At 36.6% G+C, this 21,859-nt stretch overlaps 2 protein-coding genes across 11 annotated transcripts; one reads left to right on the top strand and one right to left on the bottom strand.

Annotated features, from left to right (window-relative positions):
• Positions 1–4,280: 4,280 nt before the first annotated feature.
• On the bottom strand, positions 4,281–8,709 carry LOC116027728. Of its 8 annotated transcripts, none has more exons than XM_031269457.1 (10): positions 8,431–8,709; positions 7,864–7,903; positions 7,428–7,523; positions 7,259–7,354; positions 7,099–7,176; positions 6,817–6,886; positions 6,468–6,637; positions 6,139–6,360; positions 4,636–4,759; positions 4,281–4,502 (listed from the first exon to the last, which is right to left on the bottom strand). In XM_031269457.1, the coding sequence occupies exons 1-7, from the start codon at positions 8,640–8,642 to the stop codon at positions 6,576–6,578; spliced, it is 654 nt and encodes a 217-aa protein (XP_031125317.1). In that variant the 5' UTR covers positions 8,643–8,709; the 3' UTR covers positions 4,281–4,502; positions 4,636–4,759; positions 6,139–6,360; positions 6,468–6,575. The 8 variants fall into 8 exon arrangements, with proteins under 8 accessions (XP_031125317.1, XP_031125319.1, XP_031125314.1 ...); XM_031269459.1 differs by having other exon boundaries at positions 4,281–4,759; positions 6,139–6,160; positions 6,314–6,360; XM_031269454.1 differs by having other exon boundaries at positions 4,281–4,759.
• A 4,263-nt stretch (positions 8,710–12,972) lies between these two features.
• Positions 12,973–16,850, top strand: LOC116026658 (probable arabinosyltransferase ARAD2). Of its 3 annotated transcripts, none has more exons than XM_031268008.1 (5): positions 12,973–13,210; positions 13,377–13,506; positions 14,299–14,946; positions 15,038–15,291; positions 16,082–16,850. In XM_031268008.1, the coding sequence occupies exons 3-5, from the start codon at positions 14,331–14,333 to the stop codon at positions 16,631–16,633; spliced, it is 1,422 nt and encodes a 473-aa protein (XP_031123868.1). In that variant the 5' UTR covers positions 12,973–13,210; positions 13,377–13,506; positions 14,299–14,330; the 3' UTR covers positions 16,634–16,850. The 3 variants fall into 3 exon arrangements, with proteins under 3 accessions (XP_031123868.1, XP_031123866.1, XP_031123867.1); XM_031268006.1 differs by having other exon boundaries at positions 13,346–13,506; XM_031268007.1 differs by having other exon boundaries at positions 13,346–13,506; positions 14,193–14,946.
• The last annotated feature ends 5,009 nt before the right edge of the window (positions 16,851–21,859 follow it).

Genomic DNA, 21,859 nt, shown 5'->3' with positions numbered 1-21,859 from the left:
TAGCTGATTTTAGAGATCCATCCGTAGCTCTTCTTCTTTCTTGGCTTCTTCAAGAAATTCCTGGACCTAAATATTTCTTGTTCTTGATCAAAGTAAAATGACTCAAAATTCAAATAAAAATTGGGGGTCTAAAATTTTTATCCTAGAAATATAATTTGGCTCATCAAAATCTAATTACAATTTATTCCTAACACTATATGGACTGGAATATGCTGGGCTGGGAATAATTTGATTACAGGCCGTGGGCTCATTTAGATTGGAGAATTTTAGCCTATTTGGGCCTTTTATTGGTAGACTAGATAGTAGTCTTTGGTTTTTAGGGCTTTTGCCCCATATGTCTTGTAGGCCCTATGGCCCTATTGGTTTTGTAGGGTCCTTTAGACCTTATATTTGTGAGTCTTAGGTCACTTTCGGGCCTAAGGCGTCTGTAAGGCTTCGGTTTCCTGTTTTGATTCAATAAAAGTAATGGTTCGTTAATAAAAAAAAAAAAAAAAAAAAAAAAAAAAAAAAANAAAAAAAAAAAAAAAAACCTATACCCCAAACCCCAGGGGGATTAGCTTGGTCTCTAAGGGTAACTCTTATGGTTAGTTTGAGGGCATCAATCCCAACTAGATGTACATGGCATGGACCATGGATAGCTAAGATTGTATGCATGTTTTGTTTGACTTGAATGATTAAACGTGTGATCCATTGAGGGAAGTAAGGTGACTCTTGGGAGAGCTTGATGAAGAGGTTAGCTTCATAATGTGTAACAAGAAAAAGAGAAAGAATGGAGCCTTGTTGGTAGTAAGTAGGTTGTTGTTACCCACTTGGGCTTGATGTAAGGCTGAATGGCCATTTGAGGTGACCACTTTTAGGTCACATGTTGAACTTTATATTTGATGAAATGAAGTTGGAATTTTGTTTATAAAAAAAAAAAAAAAACCCCAAACCCCAACCCTAAAATCATTTAACTCTAGAGAATTCATCGTTAACCTAATGAAGGATTGTCAAGAGATTATGACCACTCAGTCTCAACTCAAAGAGCGCAATAATCTTCTAATTCTTGAAAAAGAAGAAATGACTGAAAAATTGAAAAATGCTCTACTTGAAGTGAGAAACTTGAAGGCTGAAGTAATTCGTCTTCAAGAAGAGTGCAAATCAAGAGAGGTTAGAGAACATAACCTGAGGGAAACTATAGCTACGTTTACAAATTCATCCAAGATAATGGATAAAATGGTAAGCATGCAAAAACCCTCAGGAGATAAAGCCGGACTTGGCTACAATCCTATATGTTCTAAAACCCCTGAAAACCTTACTAATTCTACTACTACTTTAATCAATAAAGTTCCAGAAGTAAAATTTGTTAAAAGTCAGGATAGTACAATGAGACGAGGAATTGGTTACCAAACTAATGCCACAAAAAGTACTGCAAAGGCAAAACATCATAATATTACTCCGCCAAAGCAGAAAACACTTAAAGTGTATAAGTTTGTTTCTCAACATGAGACCAATGAGTCTAGTGCACAAAGAACTCATAGGAAAAAGGGAAGTTTTTCTATGAAGGGGGTTGGGAGACTTTATCCCACCGAGCAAGATTGGTTGTATGAAGCCAAACCATGGAACAAGGCTAGATTTACCAACTTCCACAGGCTTAAACAACAATCTACTTCCCGGGTGCCAAACAACAAAATGAATTTTCAAAACCAGGCACCAAAACCATTTTCACGGATTTATTATAACTATAAAGTTCTCAATGGTTACAAACCACCTACTCTTAGATTAATGGGATCTAGGTGGATTTGGCTACCAAAAATTACTAACAGTGAAGGACCCAAACAAGTGTGGGAACCTAAAATGAACTAATCTTTTTTGTAGGATACTTGATACTTTGACAGTGGATGTTCACGGCATATGACCGGAGAAAAATCCAACCTAGTACAACTCAAGGAAGTCAAAGGACCAAAAGTCATTTTTGGTGGAAATGGAAATCATGGCATCACCAAAGGAGTAGGAACAATTATCAAGAATGGTTTGAAAATAGAAGATGTTTCCTATGTCGAAGGATTAAAATTCAACCTGCTGAGCACAAGTCAATTTTGCGACAAAGGCTACCTTGTAGAATTTTGTAAAGACAAATGTCAAGTCAAAGATGAATCTACAAATGAAGTAGTACTTACAAGAACAAGAAAAAAGAATATGTATATTGTAGACTGGAACACTGCCAAAAGCTCAGTATGCCTAGTTGCAAACAACTCAAACGTAACCAGTTGGGAATGGCACAGGAAGCTCAACCACTTAAACTTCAAGACTATTAATCAACTTGCAAGGAAAAACCTTGTAGAAGGTTTACCGGACATAGTCTATAAAAAAGATCAAGTATGTGATGCATGTCAAAAGGGAAAGCAAATAAAATCATCATTCAAGTCAAAGACACATGAGTCAACCTCAAGACCACTAAGCCTACTTCACATGGATCTATTCGGTCCTGTTGATCCAGTAAGTGTAAGTGGTAAGAAATATACTCTTGTTGTTGTTGATGATTTTTCTAGGTACACTTGGACTACATTTCTCAAGAAGAAGAATGAAGTTGAGCAAGCATTGCCAAAGCTATTAAAGCAACTTCAAAATGAGAAAGAAATGCAAATATCAAAAATCTGAACTGATCGAGGAACCGAGATCGTGAACAACATAATTCAATCATTTTGCAATTCACAAGGAATCTATCACCAATTGTCTACCGCAAGAACACCTCAACAAAATGGTGTAGCTGAGAGAAGAAATCGAACACTCAAAGAAGCTGCACGTGTGATGATTTCGGCAGCCAGACTCCCTAAACGTTATTGGGCGGAAGCTATTAACACTGCTTGCTATACTCAAAATAGAAGCATGATCCACAAGCAGTACAGCAAGACGCCATACGAACTTTGGAAAGGGAGAAAACCTAATATTAGTTATTTTCATTCTTTTGGTTGCAAATGCTTTATTCATGTTAATGATAAAATGCATCTAAGAACTTTTGATGAGCGTGCAGATGAAAGAATCTTCTTAGGTTATTCGACTACCAGCAAAGCATTCAGAATTTTGAATAAAAGGACAATGGTAGTAGAAGAATCTATACATGTCGTATTTGATGAGAAAGATATTGCCAAAAATGTTACGCAAGTTATGAATGACGGTAATGAAAGTCAAATTGATTTTTGTGATACTAATGAATTGTGTGGAGATGATATTTTGCAGGGATTACATGAGCTAGAAATTAATTCTCTAGAAAATCCCATCCACCACACATTAGAAAGAAATGAAGTTGGAGGTGAAATTAATGATGGAAATACACGTGAAGCTGGAAATGAGGTCGAAACTAATGAAAGAGTTGAAGATCTACCAACCACAAGCACACAACCAGCCAACACCATGAGAAGCTCGAACACCTTTGAGCCAGATCTAAAATGGTTAAGGGATCACCCTCCAGAACAAGTCATTGGAAATGTGCGAGATGGCGTAAAGACAAGATCTGCAACAAGAGACGCCTTATTCACCTGTTTCTTGTCACAAATTGAACCCAATGAGATAGACGAAGCTCTAAGCGATCCAAGCTGGATAGATGCTATGCAAGAAGAGCTCAATCAATTCAAAAGAAATGACGTTTGGGAGCTTGTTCCGAGACCAAAGAGTCATAATGTTGTTGGTACAAAGTGGGTCTTTAGGAACAAAGCAAATGAAGACGGCGTGATTGTTAGGAATAAAGGGGTACTCACAAGAAGAAGGAATCGATTTTGATGAGACCTTTGCCCCGGTTGCAAGACTTGAAGCAATAAGAATCTTCCTTGCTTACGCTGCATTCAAAAACTTCACAGTCTACCAAATGGACGTCAAAAGTGCATTCTTAAATGGATTACTCGAGGAAGAAGTTTATGTTGAACAACCCCCAGGTTTCGAGGTAAAAGGCGAAGGTGATAAAGTCTATAAACTAAAGAAGGCATTGTATGGGTTAAAACAAGCACCTAGAGCTTGGTACGACACCGTATCAATGTTCTTAATTAGTTGTGGCTTCACCAAAGGCCTTGTTGATAAAACTTTATTTAGAATTCAAGAAGGAGATCACATTTTATTAGTACAAATTTACGTTGATGATATTATATTTGGTAGTACTAATAATTCTTTGTGTGAAAAGTTCTCCAAGCTTATGCAGAACAGGTTTGAAATGAGCATGATGTGTGAATTAAATTATTTCTTGGGCTTACAAGTCAAACAATTGAAAGAAAGAATATTCATCAATCAAGCTAAGTACACTAAAGATCTAATCAAGAAATTTGGCATTGATGGTAAATCTTCAGTAAAAATACCAATGAGTACAGCATTGAGGCTAGACAAAGATGAAGATGGAAAGAATGTCGATCAAACAAAGTATAGGGGAATGATTGGTCCACTTCTATATCTCACTGCAAGCAGGCCAAACATATCTTATGCCGTGGGAGTGTGTGCAAGATTTCAATCAAATCCAAAAGAGAGTCATCTCACAGCTACAAAGAAAATCATAAGATACTTGAAGGGCACAATCAATGTTGGATTATGGTATACTAAAGGTACTGACTTTACTCTAACTGGTTTTTCAGATGCTGATTTTGCAGGATGCAAGATAGATAGAAAAAGCACCTTCGGAACGTGCCAGTTCTTAGGGAGAAGGCTTGTATCTTGGTTCAGCAAAAAGCAAAATTCAACAGCAACCAGTACCACCGAGGCCGAATATATAGCTGCAGGGAGTTGTTGTGCACAAATCCTATGGATGAAGCAACAATTGAAAGATTATGGAATCAATTGCGCAGACATTAGTATTTTCTGTGACAATACTAGTGCTATTGCAATTACACAAAATCCAGTGCTTCACCCGAAAACAAAACACATCGACATTCGACATCATTTTATTCGAGATCACGTTGAAAAGAAGGATTTAAAGATTGAATACATCCCTACTGAAAATCAAATTGCCGATATCCTTACAAAGCCTCTGTGCGAAACAAGATTTGCAACTCTAAGGCACGAGATGGGCATGATTGAATTGAGCTAAGTATTTTAATCTTTATTCTATGATTGATCAATTGCTATATGATTTTAATGCATACTATGTGTTATAATTATTCCACAATCCTTGAACTACACAAAATTTGATAACACTGCTTATGTGACAAATTTGTTCAATCTTTCTGTCTTGAAATTAATTATTGTGTGAATCTAGGATTAAATTTTGCTTGTATATTTATCTATATTTCTTCATATATGAGCATGAAATTTTGTTTAAAAAAAAACAAACTTGCATGTAGGATTCACGTATATATCTATTTGCATACATGGGAGGTTGAGGTTCTCTATTAAGCCTAATTTATAGCCCCCAGTTGGAGGATGAGATTAACTCTAGTTTTCTAAAACCGTAACCCCCACTCTCTAGGCACGGTTTTAGGCTACACTTTTAGGCACGGTTGAAGGTAGTTAGAGTTAGAGGAGAGGTTTTTTGGAAAATAATTTCTTAAAATATTTTGTAATTCTTAAAATTTCTTGAAATATTTTAGAAAATAATGTCTTGAAATATTCTGTAATTCTTGAAATATCTTGTATTTTCTTGAATTTTTTTATCTATAGAATATTTTATTGACAAGAATTCTTGAAATATATGCGAATTTTTTTTATCTATAGAATATTTTATTGACAAGAATTCTTGAAATATATGCATGAAAAATATTTTAGGAAATATTGTTCTTTGCATAAATATTTTATAATCTTGCTTATAGAATAATTCTTTCCTAAATTTTTTTAAATGATCATATCTTGTGACTCTTAGAATTAATCTTGAATGTTAATTCTTGCTTAACTTGTTCATGATACATGTATATATATTCCTCTATTATTTGTTTCAACCGTAGGGCATAAACTTTAAAATATCTTAATCTTCATAAAATATGTGATTAAATCCTTTATGATAAAAGTTGAATTTTCTCTATAATCTGATATAATATTTTTCTTGAATATCTTTTAAATCATCTTTAATGTTGATAGTTTCGACTATTCCACGAACCAAATAATAAATAATTATTATGAAGATAATTCAAGAACGTCATAATTAATACAATAATAATAAATAAATAAATAAAAATGTCTTATTACCATTAATCGTTTCAAGTCTTCCCTATAAATCAAAAGAAATAGGTAGCAAATTAGAAGAAGAGGAGCATGAAAAGTAAACCAAGTACAAAGCTACTATTTGCCACTGGCATTGGAGTGCAAGGAAATAGTAGAGAGCAGTAATAGAGAAAAAAGAATAAAAATTAATATCACTCACTTGCTAGCATAGTTCATAAACTTGAGATATTCTCCAACAAAGGAATCCTACCAAAGAAAAAAGTGCTAAGCAATTAGATGATGTGGTTATAGAGTATATATGTATAGGATGAAGAATACAATGTATTAAAGAAGAAGAAGAAAGCAGCTCATACCTTTTGCGCACACTAAATGCCTCCCAAGGACTGTTATACTTGGTGATATCCAATTTATCACTAACCCGAAAATTATTTTCAACAACTGGAGATTTAGGCTCCACTGCATCAAGGAGAAGTGATTGGCTTCCCTCTGGCAATTTTATGGCCAATTGAGTAGAAGCCTGCAACTGTTTTAGATTATCAGATAATGCTCGCAGTCTTTCACTTAGTAATGGTGATCCAGCTTTGTTTGTGTTATAAACTTTGTTCTACTTTTCAATATCACCACCCGTAATATGGTCATATAACCCAAAAATAAATAAATTTTGGTCTAATGACTTTGTTAACTAAATTACAAATAACCTACCTTCTCCGCTTGTGAATCCTATTGCTTCACCATGATTGCCTGAAGTAATTTCCATGCCTTGAGGAAAATTCTGAGAAATTAAAAATAAACAAAAACATAAATTGTACCCCAACACTTTCCCAAATAGCTTCTTTGCAACTGGTATAAAATTAGAATTGCTCCAATAAACAAAGATGAAAAGGTGCTAAAAACTATTTTAATGTACTCTATCGTCATCAATTAATATTCTCATTTTTGCTTAAGTTCATTCAAAAGGATGCTTGAAGTGATAAAGTCCAATACCTCTTCATGCAGGGAAGTTTTTAATCTTTTTATCATGGAAATAGAGTCTGTCTGAAAAGGTTCAGAAGGAACCTCTGCCTGCATTACAATCAAGACAAGATATTTGTTATTGTGTTATGCGCTTCGTTAAAAGAGTGTTTCAAATGATAATGCCCAATACCTCTTCTTCATGCATGGAAGATGTTATGGTGAAAATAGTGTCATCTTGAAGAAGCCCAGACTTTGTGACTACAGAATCATTTGGTGGGACCTCTGTCTACATTACAATCAGCATGAAAAGTTCAATATAATTCATCCAAAAAGACATTACAAAAGATAGTATCCAATACCTTTTCATGCAAGGAAGATGATGCTACGATGGAACTAGTGTCTTGGAGAATCTTAGATGACTTTGTGGCTAAAGAATCATCTGATGGCACCTTTGTCTGCAATACAATTAGTAACAAGTAACAGTTATGTGTCCTTGCTGATCCTTGTGATAACTTCTTTTTATTCAATTTACAATTAAAACTCCAACTTATAGGTTACACTCATTACCCTAGCCCAAAGGGACACAAACAAACATTTCTTCTGCATTGGAAAACTAATATTCATCAACCATTCAAAAGTAAGCATACAAATGCCATAATCAACCAAAACATTTGAAGATAAGGAATGCCCATAAAAATTTCATATGTGATAGAAAATGGTAATTCATCATGATTGTCGAACTCAATCCAAGGTATAATAAAAGTTAACTTCAATAATCTAACAATTGATATATACCTGCTTAGAAGCCGTAACTTTGCCCCCGCTGAACAGTTTCCTTCAAAATAGGGTTTAGGGTTTTAAATTGAGAATCAGCTCAAAAATCATGCCAAAATAAATTATGACCTAAAAATTGAAATTCAGCTAAAAATTCATGCCACAATAGATTGTTTTAAATTTAAAAATCAAATCAACTTCAAAGAAGAAAGACAAAAGAAAAACAGTTCACTAAGGATTGAAATCTAATAGAACAAGGATAGGTAGATTTGATGGAGACAAAAACAGATCAACTAAACACATTATTGTCAAATTTAATCTAGAAAAATTTCGGGCAATCGCTTATCTCCAGTACATGTTGCAAACACTAAATTTAGGCAATAATTACGCCGATAATAGCCCAGCAGATAAATCACCTGACAATTTTTTAGAGCAAAAACGTCATTTGTCCCGATAAAATCTATTTCTAGTTAGCATATTCCCAAAGCAAGATTGCAACGTCAAATAACAAGATGAAGGGAATAAAAATAAAATTGTCAAGTAAAAATACTGAATTACGATTTCACGTTGACTAATTAGTGAAAGTACCTGGTTCCTTTGTCTCCAAACGAGATTGTGACTTTTCCTGAAGCATCTTCGTCTGAAGATTTGTTGACAGTGATCCAAGGCTTAGAGTTGCTCAGAAACCCTAACTCTTGATCTGTAAAACCTCTGATTTTGCCGACGATTCGCACCTTTCGAGACGGGTTTGAGGCGTGGTTGGGTTTGAGACGGCTCAAATCTGGCGTGGAGGAGGCCATGAAAGGAACTCTAGCTTGAAATTACGAAACAACTTTGGAGAATCTGTGACGGAGAAAATTGAGTGTAGTCTGTAGAGGAGAACTGAGAGAAAGCTGCGTATATACTATATAGAAGGGTAGCTGAGGAGAATTTTGTTTTCAAATTCAACTAGCAGTTGACCCCGTGCGATGCACGGACTGATATTAGATAAAGTGAAATGCAGTACGGTTAAATAAAAGAATAGAATAAGTAAAGATAAGATGAATTAAGGTATAAAAAAAAGAATATCGTTAATTACGCAAATTACAAATTATTAAAAACTCTTTGTAAACTATATTAGTAGTAGAATTACAATTTTGTTTTGATTCATCACAAACTAAAATTTTAAGTCCGTCTGGTTGACTTATTCTTGAAGCAGCCACATATAATTGACCATGAACAAAAAGAGGTTTCTTTAGAATCAATCCTACATTGGAAAGTGTTTGTCATTGACTCTTGTTGATTGTCATTGCCGAATTGTTATAAGCAGCCCAATTTTCACCTACCCATTTTAAGTAAAAATACAACATGCTTGACCCAAAATAGTATAAGCCCATTCACAATAGAAAATCTAACCAAACCAAAATTTTAATTGCATAGACTTAGGTCCGCCTTGCATGGTGAACACATCGCAATTTACATACTGAAATGTTCACAATTTAAATTGTGCACATTCAATATGTAAACTGTGAACATTTAATAGGTAAATTGTGTATTTTGAACCCAAATCTACATTGCAATGTGGATCCGAGTCCACAAAATAATTTCCCTATTAAACAGATTTATGGGCCCAAAAATATATAAATCAATTTCAGGTTTTACTGTATTAGCCCAAGTTAAAGCCCAAAACAGATTATTATGTTCAGCAAAATTATTGTTGTTTATTCCAGCCCAAAACCCGATCCTATTAGGCCAAGTATGAAACCATAAGAAGAAACCCTAGGGCCTGTTTACTAACAGAAAACTGTTTTTTGTTTTCTGTTTTTCAATTTTTCAGTTTTCATTCTCTGTTTTCTGTTTAGAAAACTTGTTTACCAACACTTATTTTTTCAAATTTATTTTTTTAGATTAACGTTATAAAATTAACAATAAATAAAAATATATCCGAACCAATAACCTATTAAGTTTACATAAAACTTACTTTAGATAATATTAATATTTTTTTGAGCTAATATTTAAAATATGTTTGGATATATTTATTTGAATGACATGTATATAATATATAATTTTTATTTTGAACTTTGATATAGTAATATATGTGAAATTTCAATATCCGATATCGGGACCAAACTTGTATCCGATATAACATAATTAAAAATATCCGAACAAATAACCAATTGAGTTCAATCAAAATATAAAATATAAAACATGGTATAGATTTCAATTTTTAATTTTGATAATGTGAATGATGTATAATTTAAGCATAAGTTATGTTAGTAATGAACACATATGTAAGTAGATAATGGTGAGAATGTGATTATAGTGACATATAGTCTAATAGATGATAGCTGATTATGTTTTCCATTTAGAAAACAGTTTTTAATAGTGTTTCAGTTTTCCAGAAAATTGAAAAATTATTCCCTGTTTTCAAAATGAAAAACTGTGCTAGTAAATATGTTTTCTGTTTTCTATTTTCTAATTTTTTAAATTTCCAAAAAACTGGAGAAAATTTCCAGTTAGTAAACAGACCCTGGTCTCCATTTCCATTGTGAGACGGTTCGTTTTCCTTCACTAATTCTCCGATCCTCCTTCTCTCTAGTCATCTTCTCAAATTGTTTCCGTCTCATGATCGGTTTGTAATAATCAACGGGTTTAACTATATTTGATTCGTTTGCGATTTCTGGAATCGTTTTCCCGAAAGTTTCCCATCCATAAATCGTGTGCACCAGAGGCCGATCTAATGTTTCTATGAATAGATCGATTACAAACAATTTTCAAAACGGTGCTACTCGATTTTCTGATAAGTACCTCTTTCCCTTTAATTTTCTGTATTAGTTTAATATATAAGTTATTCTGGGATTTAGGGCATTTGTTTTCACAAACACTAATATCAAAAACGAAAAAATAGATAAATCCCTAAATTTATATATATTTATGGCTCTAGTTGAAATTTGCTATTTTTAATTTTCATGTTAATTTGCATGATCCTTTGTAAATCCCCAAACCTGTAAATTGAAATGTTTTCATACCAGTGTTTGCTGTCTTTTGTTTCCTCTTGCATAATAACTAATACATAAAGTAAGATAATGTTTAACATTGATGTATGATTTTGCTTTTTTTACAAAAAAATAAAAAGATGCATTACATATGTTGTCACTACATAATAAAGACATTGATGCTCAGTTTTTAGTTGTCAGAAGTCTTTGATTCTTTTATATGCTAGCCTGCTAGGTACTGATGTAGGTCTTGAATAGTATTTTGCTGATCTGTCATCTTTTAGTTCCTGAAATTACTAAAAATATACTATACAAAATAATACATATCAATTAAAATGTTCCTGCTCTGCATTTATGGCTGGAAGCAAACTAAGAATGAAGAACTATCTTCTTTTCAATACCTGGTAATATCAACAAAGTAATTGAAAGCAGAAATATAACCATCATTGTGTTTTCCATTAAGATAACAAAAACCAGATAGGAATAATTATTTTTAGGCAGTTTAAAAAAACAAATGTTTTTCAGAATAATCTCCAAGCCACCAAATCGAAAACCAAATAAAAAAACAATTTTAAGAAGAACCAAATTTAGTCTCTCTACACCAGCATTTCCTTCTTGGCAGCCATTGTTTGGACAGTTAACTTCATCTCCTGCAGATAATTTGAATTTTATTGATATCTATATATCACTAATTTGAATTTTATTGCTATTACGATCATATTTCGCTATTTGAGGATGAGAACCCTCTCGAATGCACTGTTTCAGATTGCTTATAAATACTAACTTTTGCCTCCTCCACTATCCCTTTCCCCAAACCGAATGAGAAACACAAATAAATAGTTATCACTACTTCATAAATATTAAAACTGGAAGAACTGCATACAGTAAACTGTTTATAACAAATAATCACCTGTTGATTCTTGATCTTTCCCTCTGCTTCAAATGCTTATCTTGTTTTTCCTTTTGTGGTCTTTCCCTTAAATAGTTATCCATATATCACTGCATAATAAATATTATAATATAAATGTTAAAAATGGAAGAAGTGCATACAGTAAATTGTTTATAATAAATAATCACCTCTTGATTCTTGATCTTTCCTTTTCATATTTCCCTTCGCTTCAAATGCCGTTGTCATACCTTTTGCCTTAGTTGTGAATGTGGTCTTTCCTTTCCTTCTGATGTAAATATGGATTTCATTACAGAATATCTAGTATTTATTGGACCATGGATGTTACCTGGATCTATCTTTGCTTTGCTTCAAAATGAATAGGACCTTAGATAAAGAATAACACAAACTCGTTTTAAAAACACCAGATAACATCATCATCCAGTACCATGGCTTTTGCAGGTGTATACCTTTCCCTTGGTAGGGTCTTGGGTTTGATTCGGACTGCCGCTTGTTCTCAGAGGTTGTTCTTGGGTCTGATTCGGACTGCTGCTTGTTCTCAGAGGTTGTTTTTGGTATATCTTGTGATAGGGATTTATTTATAGTGTTCAATTAGATGTAGAGGTTGATTTAAATACTGACTCAACTATGATTGACCATTTAGTATAATTGAGTTGGTTAACTGTTGCAATGCACATTATCATTTTTGTGAAGTATACATAGGAAAAACATTGATTTAATTTGTAATGTTTCTGAATTGATCAATTTCAAACGGAGAAAAACCGCAACTGGTGACTGACGAATGCTTATCAGTAACCTGTTAATTACCAATAAGTTAAGCTTATTTTACTAATTTTAATAAATTGAAGTGTTTAATTACACATTTCAAAAATTCAAGGCTTATTTGATTATTTTTTATAAATTAAATTAAATTGTTTTTTTTTCTTTGAAAATAAATTAATTTGGTTAGTCTCGCTTGATTGTATTAAAATTGTAAAAATTATAAAATTTACAAGACATAAAAATATTCTCCTTTTCTTTTTTTCAATATATATATATACATATATATATATACATATACATACATATATATATATATACATACATACATATATATATGTATGTATATATATATATGTATGTATGTATGTATATGTATATGTACATATACATATACATACATACATACATATACATACATACATACATATATATATATATATATACATACATATATATATATATATATTCTCCTTTTGCAGTTGTTGTCATGGTCGTCTATTTCTCTGTTTTGCTCTGTCTATTTTCTCCTCGCAATAGATCGCCTTTGTCTGATTCTTTCGATCCCCTTTCACTCTACCTTTCGCAGGCCTGCATTTTCTCTACTTTTGAGATCAGCATATCATAATCTTTCAGATCTCATATGATATGGAACCATAAATTCCTCAATCAAGAGTTTAGGGGTTTGATTTTCAAAGTGTAATCTCACTTCTGCAAACACTTTCAGGTAGCTATTCCTCTCTTCTTCCTTTGCTTATCTGTATTATTTTTCGTTATATAGACACACAGATACATGTTATAGTTTCTCTGTCTCTCTATTTTTTTAGTCTCTTTCAATGATCCATGTTACTGTTGGATTCAGATGGGAGAACTGAAGAAATTAGTTGAAGCAGGTAAAGTGTTATTTGAAGCTCACCCGAACATATTAAGGAGGACAAACACAGTTCATTGTATCACCGCCCTGCAACCTGAGTACTCCTCCTGGGATCGCGACATTGGAGAGGAGATTATACCTCTTTGCAGGTTTCTTTTAATTTTTCCTTTAACTTGTTACAGTCAGGATAATCGAGCAAGTGCAGACCTAATTAGAATTGTTATTCTGTATTGTGCATAGCCAGTACATGTTTTTTTTTTTAATAATTTTTATGCCTTACAACATAGACATGGATATGCTGATAATTATTGTACACATAATATTGGATTGAGAAGATCTTACTTCCTGCAGTGTTGTGTAATATTGTGTTTAGGAAATTTGTTCATAGTTTTTATACAGCCATGGTTTTACGTTCGTCCATTGTAGATGATAGCAACTTTTGGATTAAATAAAATGCTCAAAATTAAGTGTTTAGTCTACTATTTTATCAGTACTTTAGAAGTCTCACTGGTAATACTTCTGATTCAAAGAATCTGAGTTTTGATTTCTTTCTTTACTCTTACATGTCAATAGAATGGCTTCTTTTGTATGATTCATTTCATGTAGACATTTAGTTACGCTTGACAGGTAAAGAGGCAATACAATGTAACATATATTGCTTGCTCATCTTAATTTTTCATTTATTTATCTGCTGAACATTTGCTAACTAGACCAAATTTTATGTGCTGTCAACTACATTGTTAACATTTGGAAATATGTTCTACTATCATTCTGTCTAAAATTTCTTCTTTGTTTTTCCCCTACCTTTTATCTGTTTTTAATTCTGTCATGGCAGAATTCTGGAGTTCAGTAAAAATTGGTGGTGCATATTAGCCAACCCCAACCCCATTTTGTGCTGCTTGTCTTTCCAAGCTAACTTTTGTGCCTTTATCTATTCATAGATACACTTCCTGAAACTGAAGAAGAGATTACAATGGCTCTGAAGACCACAACTACTGCTTTCTGTTCCATCCGTTCTCTCTTCCTCTCCCTCTCAATCCTCTGTTCTCTCTCCGTCTTTTTCTTTTTCTTCAACAGTTCAACCCGATCATTACATCTTCAAAATCTCCAAAGCCCCTCAAGTTCCATTAAAGTCTTTGTTGCAGACCTTCCAAGATCCCTCAACTACGGTCTGCTTGAGCAGTACTGGTCCATAGACTCAGATTCTAGGCTGGGGAGTGAAGTAGACAATGAAATCAGGAAGACCCTTTTACACAAAGGTTCTCAAAAGTTCCCTCCATATCCTGAGAACCCACTGATCAAACAGTACAGTGCAGAGTACTGGATCTTGGGTGACTTGATGACCCCTCCTGAGTTGAGAAATGGCTCTTTTGCTAAAAGGGTGTTTGATGCTGAGGAGGCTGATGTGATCTTAGTGCCATTTTTTGCAACATTGAGTGCTGAGATGCAACTGGGGTTGAATAAAGGAGCATTTAGAAAGAAGCTAGGGAATGAGGACTATGAGAGGCAGAAAATGGCTGTGGATACTGTGAAGCAGACCAAGGCTTGGAAACGCTCTGGAGGCCGTGACCATGTATTTGTTCTCACTGGTAATACCTTAGATTACAATGTGTTTTCTTGATTGTATTTTTTAGTCTCTGATTGTCAAGTTATGTTAAAACTTGAAGTATTCATTGGCAGACCCAGTTGCAATGTGGCATGTTAAAGCTGAGATTGCTCCAGCAATTCTCTTAGTGGTGGATTTTGGAGGGTGGTATAAGCTCGATGCAAAAGCAGCAAATGACAGCTTACCAGATATGATACAGCACACTCAAGTTTCATTGCTGAAGGATGTGATCGTGCCTTACATCCATTTACTACCTAAATTGCAGTTATCTGAAAACCAGAAACGCCCAATGCTTATTTACTTCAAAGGAGCTAAGCATAGGCATAGGGTTAGTATTTTTAACTCATCAACTTTACATTTTCACTAGATTCAGTGTGATAAACAAATGGTAATGTGGTGGTTTTTATACCACTTCACAGCATTTAAAAGTCAACAATTATTTGCACTTAGAATCCTCTTTTAATTTCAGTCCATTTAGTATGTGGAATTGTGGATGCCAAGGAGAATGTAGACATGATTCAAATCATTATTCCATTGCTAGAACTGAAGGGTATGTCTGATTCCTTTCAGGATCCGATACATTAGATCTTAGATTCTACCCACAACAGACCCAATGTCCATATCAAAACCTTCCCACATTCCCTCTTACTATTCCTGCAGTGAGTTTTCCTTCATCAACCACCACCCTCTGGGTGGCGGCCTCTGGCCAGTGACACCGTTCATAACAACCAACTTTTGGTGGCAAGCTGGTATATGTCCATAGGGCAATTGTTATTATTCTGTAGAAATTAACTGGCTTCTATTATTGGGACTTGGTGTATGTGTTGCATTTTAGACATTTGCATCCTATTTTTGGACATCGCATGAAACTTCATCCATGGTACTTTGTTTCTTGGTAAAACCAATTGAATCCAGCCAGTAGCTGATCCAGAGTGTTGAATGAGGTAGCAAAATTATTAATATTAATTTTTTCAAAAGTTAAGTGGGGAAAAATTAGTATTAATTGAGTATATGATAGAATTTATATGATATAATTTTTAAATGTTTAGCCATAGATGTGCCCCTGAATCCAGCTTGCTTTTTATGTGCCCAATTTTTGTTTATGTTTCTACCTACAGGGAGGGCTGGTTCGAGAAAAACTATGGGACTTGCTGGTTAATGAGCCTGGAGTAGTAATGGAAGAAGGTTTTCCAAATGCCACCGGGAAGGAGCAGTCAGTTAAGGGAATGAGAACGTCAGAGTTCTGCTTGCACCCAGCGGGAGATACACCCACATCATGCAGACTATTTGATGCCATCCAAAGTCTCTGTATCCCGGTCATTGTTAGCGACAATATTGAGCTCCCATTTGAAGGGATGACTGATTATTCAGAATTTTCTGTCTTCGTAGCAGTAAGTGATGCACTGCAACCAAACTGGCTTGTGAGCCATCTTAGGAGCTATTCAAGTGCACAGAAGGATAGACTTCGGCGCAATATGGCTCAGGTCCAGCCCATCTTCAACTATGACAGCGGTCATCAAGGTGGTATCGGTCCCATACCTCATGATGGCGCTGTGAACTCCATATGGAAAAAGGTTCACCAAAAACTACCCATAATCAAAGAAGCTATCATCCGAGAGAAAAGGAAACCTCCAGGAGTTTCTGTTCCACGCCGTTGCCATTGTACTTGAAGCTATTATCCTATGGTACAGCTAATATTTTTTATTTATTACAAAATTTTGCCAGCTTGGTTCCCTTGAAAACTCAGTAATCATTCATTACATTTCTTGCAACTGTAGATTGGACTTGCATGCTTTTACAACTCATGCCCATTATCTATGGTTTACCTGTTGTTGACTTAAACTTCATTTCTTGTTATATAGCAGATTTGCTTTAAAGCTTGTGTGACATGCCTTTCCCTCTTTTGAAACAATTGTATCATGGCAAATTTGTATGGAAATGCTATGACCATGGTGTGCATAGTTGCCATTAATGCTCTTCGCTATGTTGTTCGTACTTTATTGATAAAAACATGTTTTTTTTCATAACAGGATATGAAAGTGGACCAATTTTGAAAAATGTAATTATGTAAGAGAATTGGCAGATAGTCTTAATTTACAAATAGACATGTCAACCTCATAAACATAAATATTTGTAATTTACAAATAGACATGTCAACCCTAAACCCTAACCCGAACCCTAACCCAAACCCCTAAACCCTAAACCCTAAACTCGAACCCCGAACCCCTCGAACCCCCCGAACCCTGAACCCCGAACCCCGAACCCTGAACCCTAAACCCTCGAACCCCCCAAACCCCCTGAACCCTAAACCCACCCCAAACCCCAAACCCGAACCCTGAACCCCGAACCCTGAACGCTGAACCCTGAACCCTGAACCTTGAACCCTAAAACCACCCTAAACCCTAAACCCTAAACCCCGAACCCTAAACCCCGAACCCCGAACCCCGAACCCCAAACCCGAACCCCAAACCCCAAACCCCAAACCCTAAAACCCTAAAACCCTAAACCCTAAACCCTAAACCCCCACTTTCCAATTCTTTCACTTCCTCTTCCAGTTTTTCTAGCTTCTCAAAGATGTTTCCAAATGTCTCTTTGTTCCATCTAATTAGAGCATATTTGACATTCTTCAGTTTTGATTGGAACACATACATTGCATTGCATTTAAAGTTGTTGAATTCTTTCAAAAATTATATACAAAAGAGGGAGTTGATCAGAATACAGAAATATTTGAGTGTTTGAATGGGACTGTCACTGAGGAAGAAAATTTAAAATTGGTTGCTACACCTACGATGGAGGAAGTGAAAGAAGCTGTATTCAGTATGAAATCTTGTAGTGCTGCAGGTCCAGATGGGTTTGGGGGAGGATTTTATCAAGGATGTTGGGAAATAATAAAAGAAGATATGCTGGAAATGATAAAAAGGTTCTTTGAGGGGAAGACTTTGACCAAGGGCATCCATCACTCATACTGCCATTGTGATGGTGCCCAAGGTGAATAATCCATCTCATTTCTCTGAATTCAGACCAATCAGCTTGAGCAACTTCTGTAGCAAGGTCATCACAAAGATCATGGTTATAAGATTGGCAGAGGTACTGGCTAGAATTGTCTCACCATATCAGTCAGGTTTTGTAAAAGGTAGAAGCATTGTAGATAATATCTTGTTGGCACAGGAGTTATGTCATGGAATGTCTGTTCTTAATGAAGATGTTATTCTCAAGTTGGATATGACAAAAGCGTATGACAGGATGGATTGGGAATGCATTTTTACTGTATTAAGGAAGTTTGGATTCTCTGAAGGTTGGGTGGATTTGGTGAAAAGATCTATTGACAACATATGGTACTCTGTTATTGTGAATGGGACTCAGAAAGGATTCTTCAGGGCAACTAGAGGTTTAAGACAAGGGGATCCACTATCCCCTAGTCTTTTCATTATTGCAGCAGAGCTACTGTCCAGTTTGGTTAGAAAGGAGGAAGTATCATTTTCTCAGCCTGGTGGAGGGCCTGGGGTTCACCACCTGGCCTTTGCTGATGACATGTTGATATTCACATCTGGAAAAGGGAATGCAGTTGGCAACACAATGAGAGCTATTGAGGAATATGAGAGGCAGTCTGGGCAGTTGGTAAACAAAAGCAAAAGTGCATTTTATATGCATAAAAAGACATCCAGGGCTGTGGTAGAAAGGATTAAGGGAGTCACCAGCTTTCAACATAAAGAATTCCCCTTCATTTATCTTGGCTGCCCAATATACATGGGAAGGAAGACAATTCAGTTGTTCACATTTCTTATTGACAGAATAATGGAAAAATGCAAAGGTTGGCAGACTAGGCTACTATCTCAAGGAGGAAGGGCTGTGCTAATAAAATCTGTGTTGCAAGCCATGCCAATGCATGTGTTTGCAGCAATCAAACCACCAAAAACTGTGATAAAAAAGATGGAGAATATGTTTGCTAATTTCTTCTGGGGCAGAGCTGAGGGGAAAGATAAGTATCATTGGAGTTCATGGGAAACACTTGCTAGGCCCATAGAACAAGGGGGTGTTGGATTCACAAGTCTGAATGAGATTGTTGAAACAGCTGGAGTTAAATTGTGGTGGAATTTTAGGGTGGAAAACTCTATGTGGCAGGAGTTCATGATGGCTAAATATTGCAAGAGATCTCACCCAGTTTGTAAGACATGGCAATACAAAGATTCACATATTTGGAGGAGAATGATTGAAGTAAGAGAAAAGGTAGAACCTAAAATAGTATGGACTGTGGGAGAAGGGAAAGTGAATGTATGGTGGGACAACTGGACAGGGAGAGGAGCTATAGCAAGAGAATTTGATATAAGAAGTAAAGGGCAATCAAAAGAACAATTGAGAGAATACTGGGTAAATGGTAAGGTGGATTATGAGAGGTTAGGAATCACTGAGGGAGGGGAAGCTGGGAAAGTAATGCTGAGAGAAGGAAGAAGAGATGAGGCAGGTTGGGACTCAGATACTGGGAAACAGTTCTCTACTGCTGAAATAAAGAAATGGTTAAGAAGACAACAGTATCAAGCTGATAGCTATTGGAACAGGAATAATAATCAATGGTGTACCAAGATATTTGCAAAACAGATTCCATGGAAAATGTCAATGTTTGTTTGGAGGGTATGGAGGTGGAAGATCCCTACTGATGATGTGCTAAAAAGATTTGGATACAATATGATTTCAAAATGCCATTGCTGTCAGAATCCTCAAGCCAGCAGTCTGCAGCACATATTTTGTAGAGGAGAGATAGCACAGAGGGTGTGGGAGTTCTTTGCTAATTCTATGGGAGTGAAATTGAATATGTTTGGTGTGAGGAGGATCTGTTGGTGTTAGGAGTCTATTAGTCATATTGTATTAGGACTCTACTTCTATGTCATTCATTATATCTCTTGTATTATTATGCTGAACTTTGGGTTGACTTTAATCAGATTATCAATCGTCATCTGGTATCAGTAGTCTCCAGGTTCCTTTTGTTCTTCTAATGGCAGGTCAGGGCTCTAATGACGGTTTTGTTCCCGTGTCTTCTGCACGGACTGTGTCCGACCTTGCTTCTTCCCCGTTGTTACCGACCAACAGCCTCTCGTCGGCCCATCATTATGTTTCGATTAAATTAACTAACGCAAATTACCTATTTTGGAGAACCCAGTTGACACCGTTTCTTCTTGGCCAAGGTCTTCTTGGCTTCGTGGATGGCACGTACCCTTGTCCGGTGCTTGCTCCAGTGGAAGCCTCGACGGCGGATAGCGGTGACGCAGCCGGTGGGACTGCTGCTGGTGCAGTCGCTGCTGGTGCGGCGAGCAGTGTCGCGGGTGGTGCTGCGGCTTCGGCGTTGGCCAGCCGCTCATGCGACGTGGCTCCGGCAAGACCAGGCTGTACTATCTCTTCTCATCTCTTCCTTGTCGGAGGAGACTCTGCATCTTGCAATTGGGCGTTCTACTTCCCGGCAGTTATGGATGGCGGTGGAGCAAACTCTTGGTTCGGCTACCAGGGCTCGGACCTTGCGCTTGCTCGGGCAGCTTCAGTCCTTGCGGCAAGGTGACTCCGCTGTTTCAGACTACCTCGGCCGTGCTCGCGTTTTGGTGGAGGATCTCGCGCTTGCTGGTCACGAGGTCTCGGCGAACGACCAAAACCTTTATGTCTTCCGCGGGTTGCGAGCTGAGTATCGGCCGTTGGTGGCGCCGTTGACGAGAGGCCCTCCGATCTCACTGACGGAGCTTTCTGACTTCCTGGTTTCGCAGGATTTTATCTGTGCAGATGATGCTTTGGAGCATCCACCGGCGGCCATGGCGGTACGTCGGACTGGTCGTGGTGGCGGCATGCAGTTCTCGCAGCAGTCACGTGGCCAGCATTCTCCTCAGGCGTCTCGTGGCAGTGGAGGCTCCGGCGGTGGTCGTGGCAGATGGAACAGGGGCGGTGGTCGCGGTCGTTCCCGATCCTCTGTTCGGTGTCAGATCTGTGATACTCCAAGTTACACTGCCTTGAATTGCTATAGGAGGTGTTCCCATGGTTCGCATCCCCAGGCTAATATGGTGTGCCCCACTTCTGACACGGCATTGCTTACGTCTCACCAGTGGTTCCCCGACACTGGTGCGACTCATCACGTCACTCCGGATGCTTCTACATTGTCCTCTGCTGCTAGTTATGATGGTCCTGATGTTCTTCGGGTCGGCAATGGTACAGGTATGCCTATAGTTAATGTTGGGTCTACTTCGTTAGCCACTGCATCTAGGTCTCTTCATATGTCTAATGTGTTACATGTTCCTGGGTTGTCATCCTCGTTATTATCTGTTCAGTCATTTGCGCGTGAGAATGGTGTGTTTTTTGAGTTTCATTCTGAGTATTTTCTTGTGAAGGATCAGTTAACCAAGGAAACGATTTTTAGAGGGGGTACGTCGGGCGGTCTTTATGCTTGGCCGGTCACGGGTCGTGGTCCCTCTGCGTTTTTGGCTGCTCGTGCATCTCATAGTGTCTGGCACCAGCGGCTTGGTCATCCTCATTTACGCGTGTTACGTCAGATTTTATCTTCATGTCCTGTTAGTTCGGATAGGTCTAGTTCTATTTCGTCGATTTGTTCAGCTTGTCAGTTAGGGAAATCATCCCGCTTTCCTTTACCTCGCGTTGCTCAGTCTAGCTCTCATGTATTAGAACTTATTTATACGGATATTTGGGGCCCTGCGCCTTTAATTTCATCTACTGGTTTTCGTTACTTCGTTTTATTTGTGGATGATTTTACGCGATTTACTTGGCTATATCCTATGCGTGCGAAATCTGATTTGTACTCTATTTTTGATAAGTTTCGGTCACTGGTTGAAAGATCATTCTCTCGTAAAATTGTTTCCATTCAGTCTGATTTAGGGGGAGAGTACAAGAAGCTCCATTCGACCCTC

This window comes from Ipomoea triloba, chromosome 8 (assembly GCF_003576645.1).
Source record: "Ipomoea triloba cultivar NCNSP0323 chromosome 8, ASM357664v1".
Lineage (NCBI taxonomy): Eukaryota > Viridiplantae > Streptophyta > Magnoliopsida > Solanales > Convolvulaceae > Ipomoea > Ipomoea triloba.
Note: the sequence above shows the minus strand (reverse complement) of the source record. Positions and strands in the feature narration are given on the sequence as shown.